This window comes from Parasteatoda tepidariorum, chromosome 8, assembly GCF_982258835.1.
Source record: "Parasteatoda tepidariorum strain Cologne lab strain chromosome 8, Ptep-v5.0, whole genome shotgun sequence".
In the NCBI taxonomy this organism is placed as follows: domain Eukaryota; kingdom Metazoa; phylum Arthropoda; class Arachnida; order Araneae; family Theridiidae; genus Parasteatoda; species Parasteatoda tepidariorum.
Window position 1 is genome coordinate 23,381,434 of NC_141762.1, and position 24,791 is coordinate 23,406,224.

At 26.5% G+C, this 24,791-nt stretch overlaps 2 protein-coding genes across 2 annotated transcripts; both read left to right on the forward strand.

Annotated features, from left to right (window-relative positions):
- The first annotated feature begins 3,220 nt into the window (after positions 1-3,220).
- Positions 3,221-7,453, forward strand: LOC147805931 (uncharacterized). The gene is made up of 3 exons (XM_043045291.3): positions 3,221-3,391; positions 5,610-5,701; positions 7,139-7,453. Coding segments are annotated over exons 1-3 (315 nt in total). The 5' UTR covers positions 3,221-3,389; the 3' UTR covers positions 7,360-7,453.
- Positions 7,454-14,971: 7,518 nt separating this feature from the next.
- LOC107440743 (uncharacterized) lies at positions 14,972-21,648 on the forward strand. Its single transcript, XM_016053750.4, has 3 exons — positions 14,972-15,219; positions 17,498-17,589; positions 21,333-21,648. Coding segments are annotated over exons 1-3 (312 nt in total). The 5' UTR covers positions 14,972-15,217; the 3' UTR covers positions 21,551-21,648.
- The last annotated feature ends 3,143 nt before the right edge of the window (positions 21,649-24,791 follow it).

A 24,791-nucleotide genomic window follows, 5' to 3' on the forward strand; every position in this document is an offset into this window, starting at 1 on the left:
CATGAGAAGGATTTAAATACCGTATATTTCGATTTAATTCTTAGAATTATGGTTTCTTTCACAAAGCTATTCCGACCGTAGAAAACCTCAGAAAACCGTAGAAAACCTCAGGGGATAGGGCGTTCGCCTCCTAGTGAGGTGACCCGGGTTCGAATCCAAGCGATGGGTGGTCGATACTAATTCCGCATCTGACTTGCACCAACCTCAGTGCTGAAGTAAAATATCCTCAGTGGTAAGCGTCCCCTTGCAATCAGGCAAACTTTGGGAAGTTCTAGTGGTCTTCATCTCGAAGTAACGCAAATGCTTATTAACTGCATCAAAAAGTCCTCCACGTCGGCAAATTTCTCCCAATACTTGATCCATGAGTTCCCTTTACTTTTGAATTGGGTCCAAAATTACAAGGTTACGTAGTTGAACATTACTAGTCTTAAACCCGAAAATTGGGCCGGCTGTTCAACGACGGTTATAAAATATGAAATATGCAAGTAAGGTGAGTTTGCCATATTTTCCCAGTATATTATCTATAATTTTTTACTTCATTCTGGGATGTAATTCTAAAAATATGTATTAGGAGAGTTGTGGATCGTCCTGTAAATTCAATTATGTGAATTGCCATGATTAATTTTTTTTGTGAAATTCATTCTGGGATAAAATTCTAAAAATTTTTAAACGATCGTTCTGGGGCACCCTGTAAATTCAATTACGTAATTTTTTTCGAATTCGTAATACAATAATAGAATAAAATTCTTTATCAATCAATATTGTGTCCTCCCCAGTATCGGTATAAGAAAAACATGTAAACAATAGTTTAAGGTATCCGTCTGGGTAAAAATAGGCAGTTTCGACAAAAATTCCGTTTTTCTTTTATTTATATAGTTTTTTTTATCTATATGCAAACTTTGGCTCAATTAATTTTCTAAAATTTTTACATTATTGAACTCTGATTTATAGAAAAGAAGTTGTTTTTGCTTTTTCGTATGACAGACGAAACCTTTTTCTTCTATTTTAATAAACTGCATTTTTTAAGACAAATAAAATTCATTTCCAGAAACTAGTTTACGATTAATAATTTTTATGTTGTCAAAAGATTTTTACATTACAAAATTTTCTGAAGGAAAGTTGATTTTGAGAAAGTTTCTTTACGCTAACACACATTAAAAATCCGTTTAACATAGAAGTTTTTTAAATTTTGTATGTAGATTTTGTATAAAGTTGGCGATACTTTTAACTAAAGCTTAGGTCAAAGTGTGAATTTGTTATTTTTAATAATCTTTAAGCAACAAAATTTTTAATTACTCTTAAACTCAATATTAATAAACATATTTCGTTCAAATTCATTGACTTTCTTTAACATTTTAAAGTTTTAGTTCAGAACACAGGTAATCACATTATTGATCTAGGAAAAAAATTATTTTTCGCGAAAAAAATGGCTAAATAACATTTTATTTAATTGTTATTTTACCATATTCAAGCAAAACAGTCAAATAACCGTAAATAAGATAGTATTCAAATTGTTTACAGTAAAAAAAAAACAGTTTATTAACGGTTTCAACTAATACGGTTAAACAACATTATTTTATCGCAACAATTAGGCCCAGCTTATGAAATCACTTAGCACTCTGCAGTCTAGTACACATTATAGCCGAGAGGGCTATTCAGTCAATCTCATGAACGTCAGCAGGGGGGGGGGATGTCAAGCATTGACATCAAAATATCTCATATATTCTCTTCAACACACTAAGACTTTCCCTCCTCCTGCACTCCTAATTTGTGACTCTGGATTATTCGCGCCATAAAACTGCTTTACACAAAAAGTCTAGGATTTCTCCTCTCTTATTACAGGTGAAAAACCAGAAAAACTAATTAAACCACATTCTTCGGTTCATTTGATAAAACACAACTCAACCACTACCTATCTTCGAAGTCCATTACCTAACTAAAAGCCTAGCTAGAAAGTGAAATTAAATTTCTTTTTTGCGGTTTTGAAACCATGATAGTAATAAAGGGTTTCAAAACCATAAAAGTATAAAATGTTCTTCCCGTAAACGTTGCGGTTAATTGGATCAACTGATTTCTACTAATTATTTATTTATTGATTGAATATACGCAAATTACGACATATAATGCATATTAAATGTTAGTGAGATTCCATTAAGAACTCTGCTGGAAATTTCATTCCAAAATTACGGTAAAATAACTAGCTGCAGTCCATCTAGCATTACCGTAAATAATATTGTTTAACTTTATGGTTTTTAAAATGTTTACAACTGGTATAGTTAAATAAACTATGATTACAAAACTATATAGTTTTTTCACTATTTAAAACTACCTTAGGTATAAAACCATAAAAAAAATCTTATTAGACATTGGAGCTAGGTTGTGGTTGAGTTGTGTTTTACTAGATGAACCATGAAATATTATTTATTTAATTATTTATTTCATTTATGTATTCCTCTATTTTAATTGTTTATTTATTTTACTCAACGTAGGATGTTTATTACATTTTAAATGAGAGCGAGATTCTATTGAGGGCCATTTAAAAGATAAAATAAGCATGCAATAATGTAAATAACATAATTTGCAACATTGATTCATGATGGTGATACATTCAAAAAGTTATTCATATTTAATTTCTTATTGTCATAAATTTGACTTAAAAACATTTTTGTCTCTCAAATAGTTGAAAGCAATGATTTTTCTAATTATTTATTTATTTATTTATGATACACAAATTAAGATATTTATTTCAGTTTAAATGTGAGTACGTTTCGATTGAACGCTCCTTGAAAGATAAAATAAACATATATTAATTTTAAAAATAAGCAATTTTCTATAGATAGTAATCTATTAAAATGAGTATCGCCAATTAATTCTAAATAACATTAATATGAATTTATATATTGCGTTTTCTTTTAAATAATTGAAAATAAAAATTTCGGCAGTTTATTTATTTATAGGTAAACACTTTGAGGTTAACATTTAAGGAATTAATTACTTATTTGTCTGAGAGAATAAAAAGCTAATATTTTTATTATCAAATTCTTACGGAACTTCGAATGAACAGAAAAATAAAATTAAAATGAAACTAAGTTGAAAAGGGTCCCTGATGGGTGAAAAGCACAATAAGTCAAATTTTCAGACTAACCAATAGAATAAATTTATTAACACTTTTTATCTTGAAATAAGAGATCCTGGTATTGTTCCGAATACAAGAGATTTTGGTTGCACTTTCACTGCATACTTTATTCAAGCAGTCTTATCTCATATTATCAAAGATAAGTTTAGAGCTGCTTCACTACATAAATCAAAAGTTTTGGCAATAGTAATTATTCCGAAATAATTAGTTACATTATTGTTCTTCAACTTGAGAATATTCGAAGCATTACATAATGTAAGTATTCATCATTTTATAGTATTATTAAATAGTTGATATATAAATGATTTTTACTCAGTTCTTTCATTAAATTTGAACAGTATATATTTTAAATTATTTTGCTTTAATTGATTCATACTTTACTTGCTAAGTAATTATTATTTAATTATCTAACAAATTAATTCAACTATAGAAATGCTTTTTTCCTCTCTATTCTTTTATTTTGTTGTAAGAGCTTATAATTTTAATACGGTTTTAGATAAATTATTATGTTTTTTATACCTTTTGAAATAATAAATATTGCTTTTTAATAATTGGAAAATTCATTATAATCAATAATGTATTTTTTTTCAAAATAGCTAAAATAAAGTTATTAATGAAGAAAACGATTTACTTAAATAAAATTATAAAGAAAAATATTAAAGCCTTCAGCGAATTTTTGAGACATAAGTAAACTGAAACAGTATGAAATTTTAATAAAAATTACGTCTTTTAATGTGATAAAAGAAAAAGAATGCATCGAACATTTATAATTTTACTTTCATTTCTTGCAAATAATTATTTAAGTTAACTAAATTACTAACTTTATAGCTAAATAACTGTTAAAAACATATGTATCATTCAGTTAACATTCTCTGAAATTCCATACGCTATCTTGCAACAAAAAGTTTATTCGCAATAGTTAATATATTTTATTAATAAAAGACTTTCAAAAGCTTTATTTTTCAAAACGTTTCGTCAATGTTTATTAGAAATAATGCTTAAACGGAGATGAAATTTGCTTAAAAGTTTGGTACAAATAAAGCAAATATTATATTATATTGATATTATATTGATATTATTTGATAAAAGTGATAGTGTTTGTAACTGTTGTTTGGAACTTATTTTTGCAATAGCTTTATCAAAGCTTAAAAGCATAACAATTAAACTACTATGAAGATGAACAATTAAAAACTGAGCACATAAAATATAAAATATTATTATTGTTAAGCAATAAGGATTTGATGATATTGTTTTCAAACAGTAAAAGTGAGAAGGGTTAAAGAATTTATTTTGAAAGCAATTTTTCAACGTTTTATATCAATAACAAAACTGTTTAAAAATTAATTAAAAAGTTAATACATAAAGGTAAAATTTTAGTATTTGCTGAATGATAAATAATTAGATAGTTTTCTAGTAATTTAATTAAGACTGTTTGTATCTGCTTTATCTATGTTCATACACAACAACTTTAAAGAAAAATTTTAAATTTTAGTATTTGTTGAATGATAAAAATTTCATGATATCAATTACTGAATATAAAATTAGTCTGTTTGATGCTACATTTTTATAACTGCTTCTTCTATTTTTCTTTCAAGTTAAAATTAAACTTTGAAGAAAAAATTAATTTTTAGCATTGTTAAATGATAAAAGTTTTATGTCCTTTTCTAAAATTAAAAGGAAGAATGTTTGAAAGTTTGTTTTAGTAACTGTTTTACTAACTTTCAAAGGTAATAATCAACTGCTAAGACGAATGATTAGGCATTAAATACATATAAAGCAAAAATTAATTTTCGTAAAATAAAAATAATAAACTCTTTTATTTACTAACAATAAAAGTAAGATTTTTGAGACTTTCTTTTGTTAATGATACTATCAATGACAATTAAAGTATGAAGAAAAATAATTAACTTTTAATACATTGAAATGTAGGTGCAGAAAAATTTAATTTTTGTTTGAATATAAATATTTAATAATACAATTTGCTTACAATTAAAGCGAAACTGTATGAGCCTTTATTTTTTTTAACTGTTTTATTAACTTTCAATGACAATAATAAATTGAAAGCAACATTTTGAACAAAAATTTCCTTAAGAGACGAAACATTTTATTTAAATTGTCGGAAGCCATAAAAATTACCTAAAAGCTCCTACGTGCAACGATATCTATTTTAATAAACTGCAATCTGCTTTTGTTTAAATGAAACAGGAAAACAAATTGAAAAATATGAAATCCTCGAATGGGAAAAAGTTTTTTCTTGAAAACTGTTAGCTTATAATTTTAAGAAAATATTCTGAAAAGTGCATTTTGAAAATTATAAATGAAAAATGTTTTTCTTTTTTGTCTTTTTTTTTTTTTGAAAAGAAATTACATTCTTTGAGAAAATTATTATTATTTGATATCACGGTAAAAAAAAAAAAACTTTTGAAACGCTTACTTTTTTCTCTTATTTAAACCTTTTTGTTTGTTTATGTAGGAAGGTACTACTTGTTGTCGTTGGCGTCCTATGCTTGGCATTATTGGCTGCTTCAGAGACATGTGGTTGGGGATCTTGCCCAGGAGTTGGCAGTGAGTAAAATTTAATATCTTGTTGAGAATATAAACACTTTCAACATGTTTTCAACACACATTCAGTATTTTCACAAATCGATTGCATTTTACTTGTTCACTATAAAAATCTTTTAAAATTAAAAACTCATAAGTATGTTGTTAAAATACTAGCAATTTTAGATAAATATTTATATGTTTTCATTAAAAAAGAACTTTCTAACTCATACATAATATATAAAATGCAAAAAAGATTATTAACACAGCTTACACCAGCTTACACCTTTAAAAATAACTACACAATCTAGAATAATTGCCCTATCTGTAAATGTGACTTAATTTTGCTTTCTTTTTAATTTAAATGCTGCAAGTTTCTGTTAAATTTTTACTATATGTAAACATTTTTAGTTAAATGGATCAAATACTTTCAACTCCCATTAACAAAAAAAATCTTCAAATTCCCTTAATTGCATTAAAATAATACAAAACACCTTTATTAAAATATTCTTTTAATAGTTAAAATCTGGATTTGATAAGAGCCTATTCTCTTTTAGCAGTTAAAGAGCACGAAAATAAACTGTCACCCCTGTACATATTTAAATTTAAATAAAGGTTGTGACTCTTTTTTTAAAAAAAGGGCCACTCACACTATTCTGGAGCAAATTACGGTATGAAGTACCGGTACTTTGGATGCATCATACGCAAAATCTATTTTATTTTAAAATCCATATTTACCATATATCATTATATTGTAACGTTTACAGTAAAATTTATTGAATTAGAATAGTTCAGTGATTTACAGTATATCAGATATTTTGTTCCGTAGCTTGTTACGTAAAAAGATGGATTTTACGGAAAAAAGTATCAGCACCTGAGTGCCGATATTTCTTACCGTATTTTTTTAAAGCTTAGGAGTTTGATGCTGCAGACATAATCTTATCACGTTGGCTAAACTTTAGTCTTTTTGTATCAGAAACTTCATATCATTCATCCAGTGAATAGAAATATATTACGAAATATGCACAGAAAAAAGTTTGCAGAAGCTCTTGAAGTAAAAGTAAATTTTTCAAAGGATCCTTTTTGAAAATTTTTAAGTACAAAAGTTACGTAAATTTAACGTATTTTTAATATTATGCTTTTGATTTTTATCTCTAAGCGTCCAACAATGCGCGTAGAAATTGTAAATAAACTATATTTCGGAAAAATAGTTAAATTAAGCTAGCTTTTTCATGCGGCAAATTATTATCTCCATAACCAAATAATTGGAGCTACGGTAACTGCCATTTCGAGTGTCTATTGTCTGTGCTAATTATTGCAATAGCCAAACAGTGCATCTAATGACGCAACTACCGACTATTAGGACACGATGTACGATTTTCAGTACGTCGTACATTTATTCGCAAAAAGCCTAAACTATCTCTTCTTGGATACTAATTAATTTTTTCATTCCTTTTCCAGGATGTTGTTACGGTGATAGTCAGGTCTACAAGTGCGCTCCATTCGACAATGCTGTGTGCTGTCCTGGAGGAGACTACAGTTGTCCTCCAGGAAAATCTTGCGTCAAAGTCCTTTGGTTTTACATTTGCGTGAATGCCATGGCAGTCACCAGCGACGGAAGTTTCGATTTTCAAAAGGGACTCTCGGAAGCACTCATGAATACTAAGAAGAGTTATGTTTAAGAAATACAAAAGATGTTACTGAAATGTGTTCGGAATATATAAGACTTTTATAAATGTCTAAAAAACGAGAAAGAATAAAATATTTGTTTCCATCAATGTGCATGAATTCATGTGAATTTACTTCCTTTTAAGGAAAAAATCAATCTTAAATGTAATATAAATTTATAATATTTATCATAAAATATTATATTATGCATTGCAGATATAATACGAAATATAAATATAAGTATGTTGTAGCTTTATTACGTAATACAATAAATGACTAACAGTTTCAGATCATTATTTTCCATTTGTATCAAATTTATTTGAAAATAGTATATTAAGTAATAACTTATTAAAAATAGTTAATTTTAGTTAAACAATAAATTTGAATTTTAATAATATCTATAATTTAACAGCATTTTTTTTTAAATAAAATTTAGCAACATTCTTTAGTCACATTTTTTTTTGCCTCAAATTCAGATTTTTTTTAATTTTATTCATATATTTATTTTATTTATTTATTTTTCTTTTTTTAAGTCGTGAAATGGCAAATGATGATAAATTAACTATGTTTAAGTAAAAGAAATTTTTAATTATTATAATGCTTTTCCATGATAAATAGTAATAATTTATAGCAAATGATAATTTATAGCAAATGGCAAATGATTAATTTCATTTAGGCAAAAATAACTTTTCAAAAATCACTCACAAAATCGGTGTAAGGCAGGGAAAGGTGATGCATTTACACGAAACCTCGCATTCCTATTTCTCTGTCCCGTAGTATTAAAAAACTAATTAAAAAATATAATATATATTCCAATTTTTTATATTATTTTCTGAATCTCAAATTTGAAACTTTTATGTACGATTTGAAAAAGGATAATGAGACATTCGTGACATTTTTGAGAATTGTATTGAACATTTTTGAGAATTTTGAAAAGAAAAAAAAAAAAACTAAATAATTCCAAATTATAGACTCAGAAAACAAGATCTCTTTAAACATGATCATTTACCTGACACTTAATGTAAGACTTTGCACTTTAATGAAGTGTGATTTTTAGAGACAATTATTTACTTTTAACCTAATAAAATTGAGATATTTGACTTAAAAACCTACTTCTTTTTCCAACAAATTATTCTTTCAATAGTTATTTCGATGCGAACATTTTAATATTAATCGAATTATTACATCTTTGATAACAACGCTAATATTAATATAGCGTGTATAATACATTTTTGAACAGCTCTCACAGTTATGAAACTTATTGTTTATTTATAGCGATGTAATGTACTTAATTACAAATTAACAATTCTTATTTTAAAATTATTATTTACTACTGCTTCAGTACTTGAAATTCAAAAATGCTGTGGTATTTTACGCAAGGGTACTTTCACTAGCTAGTTAGATATCATATTAACCAACTTGAAAAATAGGATTTCTAAGTTTCTGAGTTTTATTTGAAATTTTATTGTATTATCTAATATATGTAATTCTCTTACGTGTCTCCCAAATTTTGGCTGTAATTCTTTTCCTCTGGTGGCAACAGTTTTCACTTTTAAAGAAGTACTTTGTACAACTAAATAAGATTCTTTTCACAACACTTAAATATTTACTTTATTTTCTTCATATATACAGAGAACAGTCGGCAAAGAATTTTGTTAGGTTAAAAAACATTTCGCTAAAAAAAGAACGAATTTTAAAATAAATAAAAATAAACAACCTAAAAAATAAAAATGCTGCTGCCAGCCATAGAATTTTTTGAAAGTTAACTTAGCAACATAAATCAAATTGACATAGAAGCGCAACTAGATCGAAATTATGATAGCTGAGCGATTGACGTAACAAATCCTTCAATTCTATAAGTGTTGTATCGCCAAATGCCCAGATTAACAATTGTGTTTTTAAAGAAATTCTATAAGAAGTTTTAAATAAAAGAACTTCTATCCAGCTACTTCTACAACTGCTTCTTGAAGAACTTGGCTCATTGATTAAAAATATTGTTTTAATTTTACAGTACTAACTTTACTTCTACTAACATTATTGCTATGACCCTCTTTCATTACATTTGACAACTTCATGCTAAATTTGAGGACTTTAAGTTGTTTTGTGGTTGAATACTGACATTTAGAAATGTGTACATACAAAAAATAATATTTAGAGGTTAAGAGATGCCTCAGAAAAATTTGAATTGTTGACACTGAATTTAATAATGGAAACAATCGTTTTTGTGAAAAATTGAATTGTATTGCTGACATCAAAACTAAAAATATTGTGTTTCAACTTAACAATGCTACCTTAATTTTACTGACATTTTGAACAAAAATAAGGTTTAGAATTGCCTCGGAGAAATTTGAATTGTTAACAATGGCTTAAACAGAAAGTTTTATTTTAACTGACAAATACTATATTATAATTTTAACTTTTTCTGTAACTATACTCATTTTCTTACTCTTTTCTTTGTTTTTTATACATTTTATATTTTTGTGATAAAATAAAAAACTTATAGTTGTTCTGCTTCTGAACACTGATGAAAACACAAAATGATGGGTTTCATCAACAATCAAAAATATATACATTTATTTTACAAATTCCATATTATTAGGGTGGCGCCCTTCAGAGAATTAAAAATACAAAATTATCTTCATCGAAGACGATGCTTTACATCCGGCGTTCAGTGGCAGACTACTACAGTCAAACCCCGCTATAGTGAACACGGTTTATAGTGAACTCCCGGATATAGTGAACGAAATGCTCGGTCCCGTGCCTTGTTATGCACGTGTAATGTTATTTTTAGTGGATATAGTGAACCAAAAAAGTGAGGAAGTTGGATATAATGAACTTTTTTCTGTCTTCGACTGATTTTTCCCCATTTTTTTTGCAATAATTTTGAAATTTCTACTTCAAAATAAATACATATACCGATTTTTAAAACCATCTATAGAGGCTAATTTTATGTGCTCGAATGGCAGGTCAGACAGGTTTAAAAAGCGGAATAACAGAAATTCACGAAAAATTATCTGAGAGAGGGGAAGTGTTTCCATATCTGATGTTGAGGATTGCTCATCAGCTAAAGATTACTAATTTTTATTTGTACGTAAGACGAAGAGTAATGAAAAATAACACATTTTTGGCTACTGCATAATATTTTTCAATCATTTATTTAAATAATATGTAATAAAAGGAAGGAGTTTGGGAACCATTAGTTAAATTGCCTGCGTAACGGATATAGTGAGCACCCGGTTATAGTGAGCCGAAATTTCGATCCCTTGAGGGTTCACTATAGCGGGGTTTGACTGTATTTCATATTGTTTTACAACACATGGCTTTAGCCCTCTGGTGGGAAAGACTTTAAAACAAAACTTACAACAGTTACTTTTCTCAACAATTGAAATTTAGAATAGTGTGATTAAACAAAATATGTGAACTGTTTGCAGTTTCAAATTAATATTGAAATGTACAGGTTTGGAATTTTCTACAGTGAAAAGTTTTCGGAACTTCAGTATTCAAAAAAGTATACAAAAGCTAAACGTTAAGAACGTATCCAATGAGCGAGCAAAGCGAGCATTGGATTGCGAAGCAATCCGAATTGATCTGCGAAGGCAGTTCCGGGAGATGGCGAGCGCCAGCGAGGAGGGGGCGAAGCCTCCTATTACAATGTAATTTTTGAAGTATTTCAATTGAATTTGCTAATGTTATTTCAATATACAATATTTCGCAGCCTTGTATTGAAAAATAAGACTTATCAAATAAATTTAATAAGATATTCTCCTTAAAATACTTCGCCAAAACGTAATATTTATATTCCCAATACAAAGATACTTTCTCTACTAAGCACCAACAAATTTGATTATACGTTCGAAAAAGTTTTGCGGCAATATTAAAGTCTGCTACCCTAGCAACCATAAAAAATATGTTTTGTTTTGAAATTATTTAAATTTTGCGATTCGTAATCTATTGTTGACAATTTGATACGACAAAACTAATTTTTTTTTAATTTGATAATAATATTGTCGCAAAAAATTGCGATGAGTAGATTTTGTCTGCGCATACTGCAAGCATTCTGAAATTTAGAAACAATTCTAAACTATTTATTAGTAAATATTATAGTCTAGTTATGAGTGTGACCTCCATTTATATAATTGCTTAATTTCTGAAAATTAATTAAAGAAAGCAAAAGAATGTGATAAAGGTAAAGAAAAATAACTAGTATGTAATAAAAGGATAGCTCCTTAATTGAAATTGTTTTCGTATGTTATCTTAGATCTTCCTTTCCAGCATTGTTGGGTAAGACTTTAATTAAGATATTATTATCTGAATACTTTTTATTATTTAGGTATATGCAAATATCACATAATTTTTCAAAGATTCACTCTTCCATGTAATGTAGATAAAATATGAAAAAATACATATATATTTATTTTAAATTTAGTAAATGAAGAGAAATAATTAAATCATATTTCAATAGAATGTTTAATAAAGTAATTTTTTTCTAAAATCTTTGTCGAAAACGAAGTTGAAAATGCAGTTTTATTACATTGGGACTGAATTCATCGAAACCAATTTGATTGCATAGCGAAAATGGAGGATTATTTCATTAATAACCCCCCCCCCCTCCAAACTCTTCTTTGTCTTTTTCGGCCATCAAACAGGTTTTGAAGTTTTCAGTCTCAGTTCATCAGTATTGATTCAATAGATTTTGATGGCTTTTATATTTTGTCCTCACTTAAATATTACTTAAAGACACACTGAGAAAAAGACGTGTGGCCAAAACTATCGGAATATGTTTGCATTAACCTTGTTTCTGGCTCTATGGGAACACCAAAAAACAAGGTAATTTTTACAAAGGCCCCTTTGCAATGACTTTTTTGGAAAAAATATTTAATGATTGGATAAATATTACTTGGTTTTTATTACCATACAGTTTGGTAGTAAATATGGTAAAATTAGGTAATTTTAAGCTTAAGTTGGTAATTTTAACAGCTCTAGTATATGTGCAAATGTGTTTATTTTGATAACCTCGATTTTATTTAGCCAACACTTGTTAACTTTTCTGTCGTTGGTTATTTGTTTTTCCCCCCCATTGTAAAATATCATCTACCAGTTTTTAAAATTATGAAAAATATGCATTTTATTTGCATAAGTGCCTGGACAAGACTGAACTAAATCAGTAGCTTAACTTCTACTAAATAAATGCAACAACAGGTAAATAAAATTAATACATCAGGTTTGACCCAACACAATAAAATGAAAGGGCAGAGGTAACGGGTTCAAATCACACTTCAACCCTAGTTGAATTCATTTATTTATTGTCACGGGCACATTCGCAGGCTTATGTACTAATTACAAAACTCGTTTGGGATGTAATTCTGAAAATATGTATTAAGAGCTGTGTGGACCACCCTGTAATTTAATTATGTGAAATGCCATAATTTCTTTTCCGGTGTGTTTTTTTTTTTAACTTTATTCTGGGATGTAATTTTAAAAATTCATATTAAGATCGTTCAGTTCGGGACACCCTGTCAATTCAATTATGTGAATCGCCACCCGTGTCATATCTTTTTTTTTTACTTCATTCTGGACTGATATTCTAAAAATATATATTAAGAGCAATCACTGCGGAACACCCTGAAAATTCAATTATGTGAAATTTTTCAAATTCATAATACAATTAAAGATTAAAACTCTTTATCAATATTTTGTGTTCCTCTGTATCGGTGTGAGAAAAACATGAAAAAAATGGTTTAAAGTATCCGTCTGGGTAAAAAAAGCAGTTTCCACAAAAATTCCGTTTTCCTTTTATTTATATAGTTTTTTATCCATATGCAAACTTTAGTTCATTAGATTTTCGGAATCCTTCAAATTTCTGAACTCCGATTCTTAGAAATGAAGTTATTTCTACTTTTTTGTATAATGACAGACGAAACCAAAATCGGACAAAAACTCCCGAAAATGAAACTAAATTTTTTTTTTGTTATCCTTTGAGTATTTAAACCTTTTTCTTTTATTTGAATAAACTATGTTTTTTAAGACAAATAAAATTCATTTCCAGAAATTAGTTTTCGATTAATAATTTTTAATTTCTGTCAAAATTTTTTTACATTTCAAAAATTTCTTGCATTTTAAATGAATTTTCTGAAGAAAGTTAATTTTGAGAAAATTTCATTTCTCTAACACGCATTAAAAATAAGTTTATCATAGAATTCCTTGAGATTATGTCTGTAGATTTTGTATAAAGTTAGCTATATTTTTTAACTAAAAGCTTAGGTCTAGGTGTGAATTTCTTATTTTTATTCAGCTTTAAGTAACAATATTTAGAGAATTACTCTTAAATTTAATATTAAAAAACTTATTTAGTTCTATTTCATTGTTTTTTTTAACATTTTAAAGTTTTAGTTCAGAATAAAGGTAATTACATTATTGATCTAGGAAAAAAATTATTTATACATTGCAATTTGTGGTACACTGTTAGAAATTTCGTGGAAAAAGTGGTTAAATGAAAACCTAACCTTTTATGATTTGTATTTTCCAGCAAGATTTTGGATTAAAAATTATTTCATCTTTTATTTACTATGTTGCTAATAAAGCATTTTTCGTGCATTTTTTTTAAAAGTTTTATTATTATTTTACTTATTTATTTATTTATGTTCTGCATTTATTTATTTACTACACTCAAATTCGGATATTTATTGTATTTTAAATGTGAGTGAGATTCTATTGAAGACCATTTGAAAAGTAAAATAGACATGTATTATTGTAAACAAGGTAATTCGCTTTCTTTATTCATGATGGTGATAAATTCAAAACTACGCTTTTAATACAACACTTAAAATAAAGAAGTGGATTTTACAAAAGTTTTATCATTCATTTTTATTTATATATGTATTTGTTTCATGTATTTATTTATTTATTACACTCCAATTAAAATATTTATTACAGTTTAAATATGAGTGAGATTCTATTGAGGTCTATTTGAAAGTCAAAATAATCATGTAATAATGTAAACACTGTAATTTGAAACAATAGTAATATTTATGCATGATAGGGTTTAACTTGAAAAAGATTGTTAAATTTCATTTCTAAATGTAACTAATTTGAACTAAAATAATCTTCTTCTTTTTTTATATTGAAAACAATAATTTTTATTTTGCATTATCACTTATGAATTTATTTATTTAATATACTCAAATTAGGACTTTTATTACATTTTAAATGTCAGTGAGATTCTATTGAGGGCTTATTGAAAGGTAAAATAAACATGTAACTATGCAAAAATGTCATTAATATGAATTAGTGTAATGTCATTAATGTGCATAAATGTGCAAATGTCATTAATGTGCATAAATGTGCAAATGTCATTAATATGAATCGAACTATTGCCGTTTCTTTTAAATAATTGAAAAAGAATAATTTCGGTAAGTTTTTTTATTTATTTATTTTCTCTTGGGGTTAACATTTAAGGGATATATATTTACCAACTTATTTATTTTAAAAAGATACCTATTTCATCAATTTTATTATCAAATTGATAAGGAATAAGAGCAATAAAAACAAATATTAATGGATTTTAGTTGACAAGGTTCCGTTATTGGTGAAAAGCACGCAATATGCCAAATTTTCAGGAGACCAATGAGATAGTTTAAGGAACTCTTTTTATCTTGAAATAAGAGATCCTGGTATTGTTCTAAACACAAGAGATTTTAGTTGCACTTTCACTGTATACTTTATTCAAGCTGTCTTATCTAATATTATCAAAGATAATTTCAAAGTTGTTTTACTATATAAATCAGAGGCTTTGGAAACAGCAATTATTCTGCATTTATTAGTATTTATTTACTCTATTATTCTTCAACTTGAAAATACTCGAAGGATTGCATAATGTAAGTATTTCCTATTTAATAATATGATGACTCAATACTATAATTAATTTATAATATAATTAATTGAAAATATACTTAATTATTGAAAAGTTAATTAATAATATAATTAATTAATTGATATATAAACGTTTTACTTAATATTTTCATAAAATTTTGACAGTTTATATTCTTAATTAGAGTTTAAAAAATAATTTCTTTAGTAAAATCATAATTTTGATATACACTTTATCATGTAAGTATTTATTATTTAATAATATAAGTAATTAATTGGTCAATATAAGAGTGTTTTTTCAAAATTCTCTCATTAAATTATACCAGCTTTTAATTTCAAATAGAGCTTCAATTAACTTTTTTAGAAAAATTATTATATATCTTTAGATATTTTTGAATAAAAAAGTATTATTTTTCGCTAGTTCGAATACACGTCGTGATGAACGACAGTTTTTTATACAAAATAAATGAAATAAAGTTATTAAGGAAACTTCGACGAATTTTTGTTCCATAAGTACCTAAACTGGGTAAAATTGTTAACAAAAATTGCGTCTTTTTAAGTGATAAAAACAAACATATTCCTCGAAAATTTGCAAATATTATTTTCAATTTTTACTATCAATTATTTAAGTTAACTAAATTATTAAATTTATCACTGAATAATAGTTAGAAACATTTATACTATCATTCAGTTAACATTCTCTGAAATTCTATACGGTATCCTATAACAAATATTTTATTCGCAGTAGTTAAAATATTTCAATAATAAAGATTTAAAACTATAATTTATAAAAATAAAAAACGTTTATAAATTTATTTTTCAAAATTTTTTATTAATGTTTATAAGAAATAAGGTTTAAGCAAAGAAGAAAAAGGCTTAAAAGTTTGATACAAATAAAACAAAACTTCAGCACTGTTGAACGATAAAAATTAATGATATTATTTGCTATAGCTAAAAGTGATAGCGTTTGTAACTGTTGGCTGGAACTCATTTTTGTAATAGATTTATCAAAGTTAAATAGCAGTAACAATTAAACTATGAAAATGAACAATTAAAAATTGAAAGATTTAAAATGCAAAATATTAGAATTGTTAAACGGTAAAGATTTGATGATATTGTTTTCAAACAGTAAGAGTGAGACGGTTAAAAAATTTTATTTTGAAAGCATTTTTTCAACGTTTATCGTCAATAACAACTCTGTGTAAAAAAATAATTAAAACTTTAATACATACGAGGAAAAATTTTAGTATTTGTTGAATAATAAATAATCAGATAAATTTTCCAGCAATATAAATAAGACCGTTTGCATCTGCTTTATCAATGTTCACAGATGATAACAACTTAATATTGAAAAAAAATTTTAACTATTATATTTATAGAACGATATAAATTTAATGATATCAATTGCTAAATTTAAAAGTGAGAGTGCTTAGAATGAGTGAAATGAGAATTTTTATACTGAGTTTTTTCCGTTTTTCTTGCCAATGAAAATTAAATTTTGAGGAAAAATTCTAATATAAATTTTGAAGAAAAATTTTAATTAGTTCTAGAACTTGTCAATAAAAAGTATTGTTAAATGATAAAAATTCATTTGCTAAAATTGAAAATGGGACTTTTAGAAAGTTTTTGTTACTGTTTTAAAATGGCAATAACAAGCTGCTAAAACGAATAATTGAACATTAAAAAAATAAAACGAAAAATTAAATTTTCATGGAATAAAAAAAATTTACTTTATTATTTACATACTAACAATAAAAGTTAGATTATGTGAGACTTTCTTTTGTTAATGAAAACTGTCAATTAAAGTATGAAGAAAAATAATTAGCTTTTAATTCTTTGAAATGTAGGTACAGAACTATGTAATTTTTGTTTGAATAAAAATATTTAATAATATAATTTGCTTACAATGAAAGAAAACCTGTATGAGAATTTATTTTTGTAACTGCTTTATTAATTTTCAATGACAATAACAAATTGAACGCAACATTTTGAACAAAAATTTCCTGAAGAGGCGAAACATTATATTTAATTAGTCGAAAACTGTAAATATAACCTAAAAACTACTACGTGCAGCGATATCCGTTTTAATAAACTGTAAGCTGCGTAAGTGAAAAGTATAAATGAAAAACGTTTTTTTTTCCTTTCCATTTTTATTATAAATTACATTCTTTGAGTAAATTATAATCATTTGATATCATTGCAAAAAAAACTTTTATGAATCGTTTATAATTCTTATTTTTTTCTGAAGTATTATTTAAACTATTTTGTTCGTTTATTTTTATGTAGGAAGGTACAACTTGTAATATTTGGCGTCCTGTGCTTGGCATTATTGGCTGCTGCTGAGACATGTGGTTGGGGATCTTGCCCTGGAGTTGGCAGTGAGTAAAATTTAGAAACACTTCGAAAATGCTTTTGCACACATCAATATTTTTTACAATTAAAGTCTATTTTACTTGCTCTATAAAAATATTTTAAAATCAAATTCTCTTAAACTTATCCTAAAAATACTAGCAATCTTTTTTTTTTTTTCTTAATCTAAAGGAATGAGGAAAAAGCCGCATCATAGAGATGATATAATGTTTGAACATAATTTTTTTAATAGGGTTAGACAGTTTTAAAGCTTCAGGATGTTTACCAACTTTGTTAAAAATTTCATAAAAATCTTTTTTCTTAAGAATTCGCTTTTAGAATTTAGTATTAAATAAATATTAACACGTTTTTATAAATAAAATATATTAAAATACATGTTAAAAATGTGAAAATACGAACGACTAGTTGAACAATGTAGTTAATTGCACAATTACACAATACACAACCTGTAAATTTAATTTAATCTTGGTATCCCTTTTCTTTTAATTTCATTACAGCAAGTTTTGAGTTGAGTTTTTACAGAAAATGACCATTTTTGGTAAATGAATTAAATATTTTCCTTAAGGAAAGAAATCATAGTATTTACTCAATTCCACATGTTTAAAAAAATCTTTCTAATTTGTTTTTTTTTTTTAAGAGTTGAGATCATTTTTTTTAAATAGCCTTTTTTCCATTTTGTTTCAAAACAGGATGAAAAAAAAACTATCACTCCTGCAGAAAATCATTTTGTTAATTTTAAGCAAATTATTTTATTAGTTTTGAAAAGTTACTAGATCATTGTTTTGTTAGATAAGAATGTTTTAAGTTTTCTTACAAACTAAACTTTTTGTATTCCAGACTTCATATTAATTGTAAATCGAAACATATTGCGATGCATGGACACTAGTTTGCAGGAGCTATAAAATTCGAAGTTAAATTTTAAATGGATCCGCTCCGGTGCCTTTTAAGTGCAAAATGTTCAAAATTATTTCAATTATTGTTTTTATAAGAACCAATTTTAATTTGTTTATTCATTTAAAAAATAACTATAATATTTTTCTATTTCAAATATTCAAATATATAACTTGCGAATAATAGAATTATTAAAAAAAAAAAAAAAAAAAAAAACAAAGTTGAATGAAGCTGACTTGGGATACGGCAAATCCAAATATTTATTATTTATCAGGAAGATTAACGTGTGTATATAATCACTTTCTTAATTAAACAATTCTTCTGAAGCAAAAGTTCCAACTTGAAATCACTACGAAAATGTTAGGAAGTAATTCAGATTAACCTTCAACTTATTTTTATTAAAATTTAGAATTTTGATATTTTATTTTTTAAAAATATCCCTGAATCCAGTAGTAGTAGTTCATTTACGTCGCACTAGAGCTGCACAATAGGCTATTGGCGACTGTCTCGGAAACATCCTTGAGGATGATCCGAAGACATGCCATCACAATTTTGAACCTCCGCAGAGGGGATGGCTCCCCCGCTTCGGTAGCCCGAAGACCTGCACGCGAAGTCGGCACTTACGAGGACCAATACCGCACACCCTCGGTCCCTACGCAGACTGATCCAAGTGGTCACCCACCCGCACACTGACTGCAGCCAGTGATGCTTGACTTCGGTGATCTGGTGGGAACCGTGTCTTAACGATCAGTCCACTGCGGGACCCCTCGAATATCTGAGGTGATATCTCTTATATTCAGAGGTGATTTTTTTTGTATTTTAAATCAAGTTACAATAATTTTATAATCTTTTAAGCTAAAAAAGAAGCTTTTTAATTTAACAATTGGAGATTTTGTTTCAGAAAAAGTATTTGCTTTAAAATCCGAGGAATCTTACTTGCGCATTGTATCAGAATTTTAACTAAAAATTTACATATTTAAAAGTATATATTTACACCTTTAAAAATTTTAATCATATCGAAGGAATGAATAACTAATTGTATATTTCAGATTTCTAGTTGTATTTTTTAGACAATACTTTATTTTCTGAAAACCAAATTTTAGACATTTTAATTTAATCATTTCTGGACAAAACATCTCAGTGCAATGTACTTTTCATTTCTAACATATTTGCATTCTCGTGTACATAAAATGAGCCCAGAGATCAAAATTTATGTTGCGTTTTACTTATATTTTAATAAGATATTTAAAAAAAAAAAGTTTTTTTTTTTTTTTTTTTTTTTTTTCTTTAAATAGTTTCTAAAAGTATTTATGAGATAATGTCTGCAAAACTAATACGAAATTATAACCATATAAGGTTTTAAAAAAATAATAAAGGAGAAAGAAGATATTTTTTTCAAAAAAAAAAAGTATTTTCATTTTAAACAATACCAAAAAGTACAGTTGACATACATGCTCACGAATTTATTGATGATGAAGTTTTTGAAAAATAGAAATTATTAAAATTAGATCATAAATTTGACGCCGGATAAGAGGCTTAGCAGTCAGCGTACCTGACTGCGAAACCAATATTTGCGGGTTTGAATCCCGCTCAGGGCACGGATGTTCGTTGTGTGATGTGTGAATGTGACCTATTCCATGAATTACGTTGCGACATACCAGAAACGTAATATTCCATTTGAACTAGTACGTACAGCTTTTAAGGTTAGGCAATAAGCGGTATAATAAGTTTCGAAATATTAGATTGTTTAAATTGTTATAGATTGTTTAATACTTTAATTTTTGTTTTACTTGAAACTGGAAATTTGACTCATTAAAAAGCGAAAAGCACTGCCGGCTGTATAAAATAGGTCTAATTAAACTAGATTTTTCATTCAAAGAAATTCGGAAGAAGAGAAATTAGAAAAAAATTTTAAATAGCTTCAAAATTTTTCAAAACAAAAATTGCTGTTATAAAGTAGTTTTTACAACAAATGAAGGACATTAGCATAGAACATAAACATTTAGAAAAAAGCATAACACTTTGTATACACCTTGTTACAGAGCATCTTATATACGTAAATTTACATGTATTATCTGGATTTAGCTTTCGAAACTCTTTTAGACTTTGCTTTAGAAACTTTATTAATTTTATGGATCTCAAACTTTAAAATTTCAATACAGACTGTTCAGCTCCTACGAGAACTCCTCGCGACTATAGATATGAGGGTGTCTGTTGCCATGAAAACAAGAGTTAAAGCTTTTCAATTGCGGGAGAATTTACTGGAATAGTTAAGTGGGTAGGTAATGAAAAATTTCAAGCAAAATAAAAATTAAGACTCATCTTTGAACTTTCGGGAAAGTTTCTTTAAGCAGGAAATAAAATAACTTAAATTAAGCATTACATAACTTCCCGAAAAACGTAACAGCTATAATCCTTTCATACTTTTTAATACGAGTCTGGTACAATAATATAAGCAAGCATACATCTATTAACCAATCAAAAACACTTACTTAATAAGCATACTACATAACTTTAACTTTCGTTACTGGTAACGAAAGTAAAAGTTTAAAAAAAAAAAAAAAAACGTACTTTTACTTGCACTTTGTTACTTTTTAAATTTTTATACTTTAACTTGTTTTTAGTTACTTTTTTGTAAAAAGTCCAAGTATTTGATACGATAATGTCGGAAGATATCGTTACTTTTTATGAAATTATTAGAAAAGTTGAAAAGTTCTCGTAATGGTCAGACAGTACACCAAATGATTCTAAAAACTATTCAGAAACTCTGAGCAATTTTTAGTACGCTCTATTTTTATTGAAAAGCGCAAATGATATTTTCTTGGATAATATTTAATTTTTCCATATTTTTTTTCTACAGGATGTTGTTACGGTGATAGTCAGGTCTACAAGTGCGCTCCATTCGACAATGCTGTGTGCTGTCCTGGTGGAGACTACAGTTGTCCCCCAGGAAAATCTTGCGTCAAAATCCTTTGGTGGTACATTTGCGTAAATGCTATGGCACTCTCCAGCGACGGAAGCTACGATTTTCAAAAGGGTCTCTCGGAAGCTCTGATGAATGCTAAGAGATATGCTTAGGAAAAACAAAAGATGCTACTGAAATGTATTCTGAATGTATAAAAGATTTTTATGAATGTTTGACAAACGCGAAGTAATAAATTATTTATTTTCATTAATGTGCACGCATTTATGTGAAATTATTTTACATTCTTGTGAGGAAAAGGGAAAAATTCCTTTCAAATATTATATTGACATTAAATGAAAAAATTTCTTTTACATTATAAAAATAAAAACAAAATTAAAATAAATAAATATGCATAAAAAATTACATATTACATTGCAGAAATAATGCATTATATAAATGCATCATTATATACATATCTTATAGTTTATATTATAAATATGTATAAAATGCTTTTTTATGTCCCCTCACATTTTTATTAAATTTATATGAAAAATATTTGCATTTTCGGAAGTAAGAAAATTTATTTAAGAAAATGAATCTGAATATTTTAAGTATGAATACATTTTTATCATTTCAATTTACTTTGTTCTTGTAGGTTACATTTTTAAAACAAATTCTTAATTGTCAAAAACTAACTGCCATTTTCATATTGTTTAAATAATAATATAAATCATTTAAGCTCCAAAAAATAGAAAATTGTCCGTACAGGCTTATCCTCATATTTTATTCCGAGAGATATCTATTAATTTTGTCTACATTTTTAGAGCAATGATTGTTAAGATAAATTTTAAAATTTTAAACTCAGAATAAAATTTGGCAAAAATCTTTCAAACCAAAATTCTCTTTGCTTCAAATTTCAAATTTATTTACTTCTTTTATTTTATTTTATTTTACTTTATATTTATTTATTTATTTTGTTTCATTTATTTTATTTTATTTATTTTATTTTATTTTTATATTAATTATTTATTTAAATCCAAAAATACGGACGAAGGTGAAATAACTACATATGAGTAAAAGAGAAATTCAATCATTAGTGCTGCCATCTCTTAGTGATAGCTGAAAACACTATATAGTTTTAGTTTTTTTAATTAGATGGCAGCACTATAAGCAAAATCACTAAGCATTATATTTAAAAAGCATTCCCATAGTTGCATTCTTTCCCAAATAATAATGTAAAATGTAATATAAATTGTTAAATAAAGAAAAAAGTCAATCAAAGTTGTTGTGTTAATCAAAGAAAAAATTAACACAAACTAGCAGTTTACCTATTTCGAAGTGATTTAGATTTAGTAATTTTTTTACTTATGAGCATATTATCCCTGAAGTTCCTTAGCTTATTTAGCTTACAAGGGAAACTGGGGAAGTGTGACTCGCCAATTTTGAAATAAACTAGTGGGATGTATGCTTTATGAGGAATAATTTTAGGGGGCAACATTCGTTTCGGCCCATAGAAGGTCCTATGAGAGATAAAAAATAATTCAATTTATAGAAAAATTGGTATTTTATTACTTCAATACAGACTATTAGTTATTGTAATTATCTCATACTCCAATTAATTTTGTGGTATTTTTGCGTACTATATAATGTATATTTATTGTCAAAATTATTTCGAAAATTTTATTTATCTGTAGTTTTTCAGAAAAACATGTTAGGTTAATTTTTAAAAAAATTTGACATCAAATATATTAAATTTTTTCTTTTTTTAAATTTTCCAAATTAATTGGAGTATGTAATTTCAAATCAATTGAATAATTAATAATTAATTAATAATTAATTAATAATTAATTAATAATTAATTAATAATTAATTAATAATTAATTAATAATTAATTAATAATTAATTAATAATTAATTAATAATTAATTAATAATTAATTAATAATTAATTAATAATTAATTTGTTAATCAACAAATTAATTAATTAGCCAATTAATTACAAATAAATTGGAGTATGAGACAATTACAATAACTAATAGCCTGCATTGAAGTAATAAAATACCGATTTTTCTATATATTGAATTATTTTTATCTCTCATAGGACCTTCTATGGGCCGAAACGTATGTTGCCCCCCAGAATTATTCCTCATAAGGCATACATCCCACTAGTTTATTTCAAAATTGGCGAGTCACACTTCCCTAGTTAGCTTATAAATTAAAAATTACTTTAATTTCTTTAAATAAGTTATTATTTTACATTTTTTTAATTTAAATTTTAATCGATGCAAAGTTGATATGATGGTATGTTCGATGCTATGTTAAAAAATCCAAATGTTATCCCATGTTAAAAGTTAAGTGCCGTCATCACTATTTCGGTTGTTCAATTTTACAAATACAATTTACTTTGCTGTGCAAAACGTTTAAGAATAAGAAACTTGAAGTTGCAAATATGTCTAGAAAAATGCACGTAGAGTACAACAGAATAAAAAAAACATTAACATCTTAAAATTAGTTGGAGAATTATTTACTGTTAAACTTGTAGGAAAAAATACCATACGGACAGTTCTACAGACTGCAAGATTGCAATTAGAGAGTTGAAATAAGCCATGCATGATCATATTTGCGTATAGGGCTATTCTCAATGGATGCGATTTTTTTCGCTGGCGAAAAAGAACCTGATTGGTGAAACCTGATTTTGACACGACGGACCTAGATAGACCTAGGACCAAACAATTTTATCTAGGATCTATCTGGTCTAGGCTAAAGAATAGCTTAAAAATATAGGCTAAAGGGGACAAATCTTATATAAATTCCAACTCCAATGACTTTGTAAGTTATGAATATAGTCGTGTAAAAGTTGTGTTACGTGTTAAAAGTTGGTGCCACATACTAGTGACCACATGGCCAGCATCGTGCGTTGGTCCCGATATTGTGAAGCCTTAATTTCTACGATCCCTTATTCCACAATGAGCTGTTGAAAAAATTCTTTTCGTTATAAAAGCTATATAATATGGGCTGTGGATATATATATATATATATATATATCCACAGGGATATATATATATATATATATATATATATATATATATATATATATATATATATATATATATATATATATATATATATATATATATATATATATATATATATATATATATATATATATATATATATATATATATATATATATATATATATATATATATATATATAATCAGATAAATAGATATAAAATGATGGTTGAGTGGTAATATAGTAGTGAGTGTAAAATTGGCGATCGAAATGGGCCGCAGGTGGCGTAGAGCAGAACTCTCTTCCTATGGCAACACTTCACATGCTTTCACCATTAGCGTGTGGAAAGTCATGGAGGAAGAAGTACATTAGTTTCTCTCTCGATTTTCATATAGATTAAA